The 9,654-nt window shown below is 40.0% G+C and overlaps 1 protein-coding gene and 1 long non-coding RNA gene across 3 annotated transcripts in view; one reads left to right on the top strand and one right to left on the bottom strand.

The window, feature by feature from the left end:
* Positions 1–2,733: 2,733 nt before the first annotated feature.
* LOC120913933 (deoxyribonuclease-1-like 1) overlaps positions 2,734–9,654 on the bottom strand; it is a 74,705-nt gene continuing 67,784 nt past the window's right edge. For both annotated transcript variants that reach the window (XM_040324291.1, XM_040324289.1), the window contains 3 exons: positions 9,082–9,239; positions 7,570–7,660; positions 2,734–3,160 (listed from right to left, as the gene is read on the bottom strand). In XM_040324291.1, coding sequence (XP_040180225.1) covers positions 3,023–3,160; positions 7,570–7,660; positions 9,082–9,239 — 387 coding nt within the window. In that variant the 3' untranslated portion in view covers positions 2,734–3,022. The remainder of the gene's footprint in view (positions 3,161–7,569; positions 7,661–9,081; positions 9,240–9,654) is intronic.
* LOC120913936 lies at positions 5,790–7,141 on the top strand. Its single transcript, XR_005743598.1, has 2 exons — positions 5,790–6,284; positions 6,405–7,141. It is a non-coding gene; the product is annotated as an uncharacterized LOC120913936 (long non-coding RNA).

Raw genomic sequence — 9,654 nt, 5'->3', positions numbered from 1 at the left:
TGTTTGTTACCTATGTGAGTAACCCCATTGTTGGGAGTTTAAAAAAATGTAGGTTTCTGTTTGTAAACCTTATAAAACACTTGATAAAAATGACTTGATTAAAAAAGTGGCCTAACCCTTAAAAAGGTGTCAGTACTGTACATCTATATACAATTCATGCACATATGTTGCAACCTACATACATTATATATGAGCCACAATATTTTTGCCCTCCCCCAGGATGGAAACTTTAGAAATAAATGTTAGTAGACCCCAAAATGCCATTTGTTTGTTGTTTAGTATGAGCCAGACATTAGCTTTAACACCCCCCAGGATACAAACTTTAGAAATAAAAGGTAAGCAGACCTCAAAACGCCAACTCTGCCGTTTGTTCAGTTTTTATTCAGGAACTGAGCTTATTAGATCCACCAACAACAGGGTCAAGCTTTCTGCAGAGCATGATGGATGCCCCTGGAGGACATCATTTACACCTCCTGGCTTTCAGTTACAGATTGACACAAATAGCTAGATTCAGAGACGTTTACGCCGGCGTATCAATAGATATGCCGTCGTAACTCTGAATCTACGCCGTCGTAAATTTAAGCTTATTCTGGAAACCAGATAGACTTAAATTAGACTAAGATACGAGCAGCGTAAGTCTCCTACGCCGTCGTATCTTAGGGTGCATATTTACGCTGGCCGCTAGGTGGCGCTTCCATTGATTTCAGCATAGAATATGCAAATGAGCTAGATACGCCGATTCAGAAACGTACGTGCGGCCGGCGCATTTTTCACGTCGTTTACATAAGGCTTTTTTCGGCGTAAAGTTAGTCGAACAAAAAGCTGGCCTAGCCAATGTTAAGTATGGACGTCGTTCCCGGGTCGAATTTTGAAATTTTTACGTTGTTTGCGTTAGTCGTCCGTGAATTGGGCTGGACGTAATTTACGCTCACATCGAAACCAATACGTCCTTGCGGCGTACTTTGGAGCAATGCACACTGGGATATGTCCACGGACGGCGCATGCGCCGTTAGTTTAAAAACGTCAATCACGTTGGGTCACGAGTCATTAACATAAAACACACCCCCCTGTTCCTCATTTGAATTAGGCGCGCTTACGCCGCCCCATTTACGCTACGCCGCCGTAACTTAGGACGCAAGTGCTTTGTGAATACAGCACTTGCCTCTCTGACTTACGGCGGCGTAGCGTATATGCGATACGCTACGCCGCCTCAAAGTTATGCCAGTCTTTCTGAATCTGGCTAAGTGACAACAATTTTATCAGCATTGTGTACAATATCGAAGTACAATACTATCTTAGATAAGTATAGGATATTTGAATAACTTTTAGAGAAAGCATTAATGCTACAGAAGATGTTGTAGTCCCATTACTCCCGATACATATGCAGGTCTTTCCCAGAATCACCTGCAGACGAGGTAGAAAAGGTGGAACATATATATGTTATTTAAGATTCAAATGCCCAAAAAAACATTCCTGAGGACATCCATGTTATTGCACCGGAAGAGCTTATGAAGACTGTAGAAACAGAGAATGCAGGTATCAAAGAATCCAGACGTGAACTATGGAAACAGGGCTCTAAAACAAAACAACTAAGGAAAAAAAAAAAGAGACTTTACAACTGGACCAGTCCAAAAATAAAGCCACCTAGGCAATCTTCTTTGCCCACAAATTCCAGAAAGTTCCATCAATGCTTCTTACACTAACAAAAAAAAAAAGGAAAGAAGGAGGGCGCACCGACCTTGTGCATTACCAATAGTAAATTGTTTTATTAAAAGCATAAAAGCAATGTTTATAGTCACAAATGTAAAAAAGGCTTGTCAATTGGTCAGACTGCGTCTCTGGACACCTGCAGACCTGACCTGATGTTGAGGGGATCAGACAATATCACAAGTGGCTGGAATTTATATCCATCATATCCTAGTTTGGAGTAAAACTATGAAGTCTGGATGGGGGCCCATTCTATTCTATCACAAGGTAGGCATGTGTTTATTTCGTAGATGAGTGTAACCTTTCTGGGTGGGTGTTACTTGGGGGGTGGACACGTGGATACATATAGAGGTAACTGGGAGAGAAGAGTCATTGACCATCTAGGCTCTGAGGAAAAAGGTGCGCCCTTGAAACGCGTCAGCCAGTTGTGATATTGTCTGATCCCCTCAACATCAGGTCTAGTCTGCAGGTGTCCAGAGACGCACCACACACCCCCCCCCCCTTTTTAGACTAAACACCCAAGCGCAGAAGATTTTTTATTGTATTCTTAAACTAACATTCATATCAGCTATTGAAGTCTATTATTTCCAAGTCATTAAACCTCATGATCTATATTTGATGTGGACCCCCATCTTTTGTTAATGCAGTCCAGAAGACTTAAAGGGGATGTAAAGGTAAAAAAAATCCTAAATAGCTTCCTTTACCTTAGTGCAGTCCTCCTTCACTTACCTCATCCTTCAATTATGCTTTTAAATGTACTTATTTCTTCTGAGAATTCCTCACTTCCTGTTCTTCTGTCTGTAACTCCACACAGTAATGCAAGGCTTTCTTCCTGGTGTGTCCTGACTCTCCTGCTCGCCCCCTCAAGGGAGGGGGCGAGCACAACACTCCACACTAGGGAGAAATCTCGCATTACTGTGTGGAGTTACAGACAGAAGAACAGGAAGTGAGGATTTCTCAGAAGAAATAAGGACATTTAAAAGCAAAATGGAAGGATGAGATAAGTGAAGGAGGACCTTTACAACCCCTTTACAACCCCTTTAATTCAGGGACAGCAATATAAGCAAGGATATTGAGATCTATAAAAAAAAACTACAGTAATCAGAGAGAGGAGACAGCCAGTGGTTAGAAAAGTTAAGTGTCTTTGCTCTTCTTGTAGGTCATAGGATAACACAAAGCACCAAATTACACATTTCATCATTATATTACACACAATGGGATAAGGTAAGCATAAAAAAATAGCATCAGAAGATAGAGGTCCTGGGTTTTCATCTGCAAGAAAGTGGTTTTGTTTTTCTGGACATTTTCTTTACCCTCATTGTAAAGTTTTTGTTCCTCCAGCAGCTAAGACACTCAGAACAAGGAGGATAACCGATGGATGCAAAGTGTGAGCACTACTATATTTGAGGTTAAGATCTGCCTCCACTGGATAATGATCACTGACTTTCAGGGCCTGCAAGATAACATAAAAATGGATCACTGAAGAGGCAAACAACATACAGTAAAATGAACAAAAATGAGTGCGCTATCCCTTTACGATGGATAATCAAACCAATGCAACCAAATATTATGTATACAAAATTGCATACAACTGCATCTCATAAATTCAAGTGCATTGCTAAAATACATAAATGTGCAAAAGAAAACAACAATATGATCAAAAAACTCCATAATTAGTGAATTCATATTAAATGTCCAAGTGTTTCATGGTGCTCATTGCTCCAAACACACACGCACACACACACACACATATATATATAGGCTTACCTATAGGTAGAAACACTGGCGGCGATCGGGTCCAGCGGAGCTTCGGACCGGGTCGCATGCATGCATCGGCGTGCGCGACCCACGGCTGGGCTCTTAGAGGCAATGTACGTGCCTGTGCCCAGCCGTGCCATTCTGCCGACGTATATCGGCGTTAGGCGGTGCTTAAGTGGTTAATGTTGTAAAGTGCTACTCGAACCATTGGCGCTATATAAATCCTGTATAATAATAATAATAATAATAATAATAATAATAATAATAATTACTGGACCTTAGTGAACCAATAGAAATCTGAGCTATGCCTAGCCCATAGAATGGCTATAACAAGCATGCTACTTATATATTACTTTTCTTTTGAAGAGGAATAATTTAGAAAGCTGCATATGCACAGTTGTTAGTGTCAGTAACCAAATTTTAGTGTAAACTGTGTGGGAGACCAATATAAGAGGGGGAAAAGGGTACCAAAAAACCCTGGGGACTTTTTAAACTGTGCTAATAAAGTGTAATAACACAAATAGTATAAGAATATAGAAAAATAATTTTATTTCATAACATCCCCCATCATTTAGGGGTTCCGGTTGTAGAGGGCTTAATTTCAGAGAGTAATGAGGCCTCTCCCTCCTACAATAGATTTATCCTATATCTGCTTGATTTAATTTTATCCAATAATATTTTTCTTTTTGGTGGCTCCCAATTCCTCCAGGTACAGGGTGTGGCTATGGGGACCAAGTGTTCCCCCTCTTACGCCAACCTGTACCTGGGGGGGTGGGAGAGGAACCTTCTACATCAAGACAATATGCAGGTACCTTTTGAACAAATACCTTTAAGGCACAGATTTATCGATGACATCTTCTTTATATGGACGGGGTCTCATATTGACCTAATGGCTTTCTTGGATAGCCTGAAGGTGAATGATTACAATCTGAAATTCACCTTCGAGATCAGCCAGACTCGTTTGACTTTTTTGGATATTGAAATTCTGATCCATGAGGATGGCACTATAGGCACGACTCTATTTCGCAAACCACTAGCGGGCAATTCTCTTTTACAAGAGTTCGCACCCCAAATCTCTAATTTCGAATATACCATATGGACAATATCTGATTTTGAACATGAAGCTAAGCAATTTTAATCACACTTCCGTGAACGGGGCTATAGTAACAAATGTCTTAAAAAGGCCGATCTGCGGGCCAAACATCAAAATCGTAGATCTCTTCTTCATAACTTCAAATCAGCAAAAGTCAATCCTGGGGTATGGTTAATTACACGATTTTCGGGTCATCACCGACAAATACGTGTGATTTTACAGAAATATTGGTGCCTGTTGAGGAGCGATGACACAGTATCTAAGTACATCAAGGACTATCCTGAATTTACCTTCAAAAGATCGCGCTCGCTTTGCGATAACTTGGTCCACAGCCACCATTGTTCCCGTAATCCCCTCGTAAAGGGGTCCAAGGGGACCAGACCCTGCCACAATTGTCCGTTCTGTGGATATGTCCATGGCTTTCTCTGTGACTTGCCAATCTATTGGTATTGTATATATTATGCAACGTGATTGTGGGGCTTTTTACATTGGAAAGACGAAGCGCCCCTTTTTCCATCGCATCCGCGATCACGTTGCTTTAATTTCCAAAAAGAAAATGGAGACTCCTATTAGTCGCCATATAGGCATTTTTCATCAGTTTAACAGTTGCAAAATGAAATTCTCAGCCCTTGAGTACATCCCTCAGGGAGAAAGAGGGGGGAACTATGACAAATTACTCCTTCAAAAGGAGGCAAAGTGGATACATATGTTATCCGCCTTGAAATCTCCAGGGTTAAATGAAGCATTCAGCTTCAAACCTTTTTTATAACTATATATAGTATATTTTCTATTTTTATTCACATTTTTCTCTTCCCATTTCTTTCCTCCTTTTTTTGTTTTTCTTTTCTTTTGTGTTTATGAATAAATGATGTTGTTGCCTTTTTTGGTTATTATGTATATCAATATTGTAATCATGTACCTTTTTCCAAATAATGCTACTCGTTTTCAGAATTTATTTTTCACTGGTGCATAATCTTGGCGCATTCCTCCCCCATGCGACCGTTTTTTGTACATTAATAATCATGGAAGGCACCAATTTCTTTGGGATGCTATCCGTAAACTATTGTGTTTATAATCTTCTTTTTGGTCCAGTGCAAGCAGGAACCTAAACCTTTTCCCTATTTTTGAAAATACCCAATTGTTAATCAATTGGTTCTCCTCACATACGTGTCGTCTCTTGGGGCCATTGTCTTTTGTCTTGATTTCAATCCAGGCCGTAAGGACCCGGGGGGACTGTCATTGTCTGATTGTTTAATCAATCTCTCATTCATTGTCAGTCCCCCTCCTTTTTGACTCTTTGGCATCATTTATCCCCCGTCTTGGTCTTGGTTTTGTATTCCCATTGTTTTGCTGCACATTTTACATTCATACTGCAGCCTTCTTTTCATCTAGTTGCTATTCCCATGCCTGGTTGTTTTCCCTCAATCAATATGGCGTTAAACGCCTCGGCGTCATGGCAGTCCGTCCCATTACAGCGTGTGTTCACATGCGCGGGACACCTCTGCAGCCATTGGTTTGACGCACAACAAATGGGAGGAGATCTGGTGCCGTTGTCACATGTCTGCATCCCAGCGGCGTATTTCAGACGCCGCCGGGATGGTATTTAAGAGCGCAGCGTTCAGCCGCAATCCCTGGCATAATTTATGGCAAACGGAGCCATTTGCAGGCTCGGTCGCCCTAACGCTGTGGAGTTCTAATGTTTGTTTGGGACTGCGCCCTAATACAGGTAACTGTCTCTTTGAGACACCGCAAATCAACCACCTAGATGGTGTTATTAACCCCTTATAGGTGTTTTGGGCTTATTGTTTTTTAATATATATATTTTTTCTTACATGATCCCCTATAGAGATCTGCACTGCCTGTGCATATGAGGCACCCAGTCATCTTCTGATGTGTGGCATCTGGAGGAACTTGGGGTGCATTACCACGGAAATTATTACAGGTGTCCCTGTTGGGCAAATTTATTGGTTCCATAGTTCACTACTAAAGTGAGGTATGTTTCGTTTATATTAAAAATTAATTAAATCTAGTTCTGGGTTGTAATCGCTTGATAATCAAGTGAATTTGACCCATTTGTATTTATATATATATTTTTTGATATATCAGGCTCTCTTTATACTATGGCCTCAGATTAACTATCGAGACTTCTTGATGCATGGTTCCAGTATCTTGACAACGTTATGTGCAGTTACTTATTCCTATTATGCCTTCATTTTTGAAGTGATCCGGTCCCATGTGGTAAGCCTGCTTGCGCCATTATTCTGCACCTCATTATATGTAAACTTATATTAACACAATATATATTTCTATGAATTATTATATGTATTTTTGTATATATGTATATATGCACCTATTATTACTAATTCTTGTTTCCATCCCTTGTATCCCCCTGTTTCTTGATATTTTGTAGTATTACCTGTTCAAGCTCCTGAAGAAGCTCAATTTGGAGCGAAACATGTAGAGCGAGCAAATACTGCAACAGGTCTTCTTATACTCATGTTTTGAAGTTAACAACTCAATACCCGTCGGATGGTTTTTATAGATTTATTGTTATGAAATAAAATACATTTTTCTATATTCTTATACTATTTGTGTTATTACACTTTATTACCACTGTTTAAAAAGTCCCCAGGGTTTTTTGGTACCCTTTTCCCCCTCTTATATTGTTTAAAGGTGCTTGGATTTGAGGGTCTGTATTCCACAAAATTGTTTTCTGTGCGGGAGCCCACTTTAGGTGGAGCGCCCCCACAATAGTTTGGTTTAAATAAAACAAGTAAAGGTTAGAATCTCTAATAGGATTTATTGCTGTCTGTGTCCCCATTGGAAAGATTCCTATTCATTTTGAAGACAGGATGTGAGGGTAAATTTCCCTCATCAATGAAAAAACTGCCATACAATTTAACTCTTCTACACCCTATCCAAATCTAATACCCCATTCCTTTAAATTTGTCAGCTCATAAATACTTTATTAATCTCAAAGTCATGACAATCTCCTCATCTTCACTCCATACCTCAGCCTCTGTGAGTTCCAACTCCTTTGTAAAATTGTAAATTCCAGCAGAATTCACCAAATTTGCCAATTCCTCACCGTACACCACTATCCTGTAGAAGAAAAGTAACATTAAGTTAGAGACTGTAAAAATGCTTTCTCCTGCCTGCAGATTACTCATGATATCATCTGAGCCTAGGCAAAAAAATCACCTGACTGGAGCTGTAGGACTGGTTTTTAAAAGTGCCCAGTAGGCAAGCGGCTAATAAAAATAGGTGGAACTTTTGTGAAAAATGGAACTGACTGTATATTGTGACATAAGGATCTTATTCTCACACTCTTGTATTTACTGAAAGGAGTACTTGAAGATAAACCAATTATTACTTAAAAGCCATGCTATGATTAAATGCAGTAATATTGACTGTGATGCCACTTTAGTATGCCTTAAGTAGGTTTTATCCACAAAGAATAAAAAACACTCCAGTGTGGCATCACTGTAATGCATCACATTCTCAGATCAATAGTATACTCACAAACATAATAGGAAACAAGCGTATCAGAAATCAACTCCAGCCATTAGGCGATACCGTCTCACAATGTATACGACAGTTGGAAGGCTAATGCATTTAGAACACCCCTTTCCTCATACGTGATTCCACCAAGTGAAACCCCACATCTTAAAGTGTTGCTAAACCCAGTAATATGAAAATAGTTAATCCCCCCCCCCCCACAGCTTATAAATCTTATTTTTTTCCCACAAGAATATAAATCTTATTAATACATTAAAATACTGTCAGTATATACCTTTTTGGCTGATCTGTATACCACAGTTACATGAAAACTGCACAGTTTCTCCAGTGCTGAGAGTTCAGGTAGGAGGAGATTTCCACTACAGCATGTATACACGCCCACATAATGTGATGTCAGTATCATGTGACTGACCTGAGTAGCTCTGAGAACAAGTAAATGTTCTCTCCAGCATAAAAGACACATCTCAGCATGTGCAGGTTGGCTACCCTGCCTGTGTTAGCTGGCCTTTCCCAAATAGACAGTGCGGGAGGGAAAGATCTGTGCATACAGGATAAAACAGCCTTTTTACACAATGCAGAGAATTAACCCCTTAAGTTCCACAGTGACTATAACAAGCATGCTATGCTGCATATACAGACTGATTTTACTGTTCTGAGTTTAGTAACACTTAAAATTATGCATGAGCATAGGTGCACATGCATGTCGCAGGTACAGCAGCCCATTCCTACTAATTCAGCTTGACAGCCAGGCAACCAGCATTTTAGGACAACTTAAATTCTTCTTTAGTAGAGGTTTAAGGCAGGCAGTATTGTACAATATATGGTCACCATTCTGTGGAATAATCGAGGGGATAATTTGAGGGCATGAGTACAGACATATTGTCCTATTGCCACCACAGTAGCAGACATTTGGCCTTTATAGTAGATGCCTCATGTGCCTGGTTGGTTGGCTGGTCCTGGCTCACATCTACCTTCTCAATACTGTATAGATTTCCCTTTTTCACCTGTCATAAGGGCACTTTGTGCTTTCTCTCACTGTAGTGTCAATGTCATCCCCAATCAGCCAGTGAAATTTTGGATCACTATACAGGCGGAGAGTGCGCCTCTTCTTCTTAGAGAGGTAACTGCATCCAGCGTTAAAGTCACCCATAAAAACCAGATTCTGTTATAAATATAAAGAAGGGAAAGTCATTCCTGAGTAGATTCCAAAGCAGGTGAGAATCATTGAAAATGTAATGTTGCCACTTGAAGTGAAACCATATTTTTCTCATGCAAATATAGTGTAATAATAATAATAATAATAATAATGTTTACACTTATATATCGCCAATTACAGCGTTGCCGCTGTGTCTAAGCGCTGATAATGGTTGTCATTATTACCCAACTTAATTGTAGAATGTTATGTTTTGCTATCTGTGTCCCAATGGAGAGATTTTCCCTCACTTCCTGTTTACGAAAAATAAGTTGAAGCAGAGGTGCACCGGAATTTTTTTTTTTTAACAGCCAGCAGCTACAAATACTGCAGCTGCTGACTTTAAAAAAATGGACACTTACCTGTCCAGGGCGCCCACTATGGA

Source organism: Rana temporaria, chromosome 9 (genome assembly GCF_905171775.1).
Source record: "Rana temporaria chromosome 9, aRanTem1.1, whole genome shotgun sequence".
NCBI classification, from domain to species: domain Eukaryota; kingdom Metazoa; phylum Chordata; class Amphibia; order Anura; family Ranidae; genus Rana; species Rana temporaria.
Note: the sequence above shows the minus strand (reverse complement) of the source record. Positions and strands in the feature narration are given on the sequence as shown.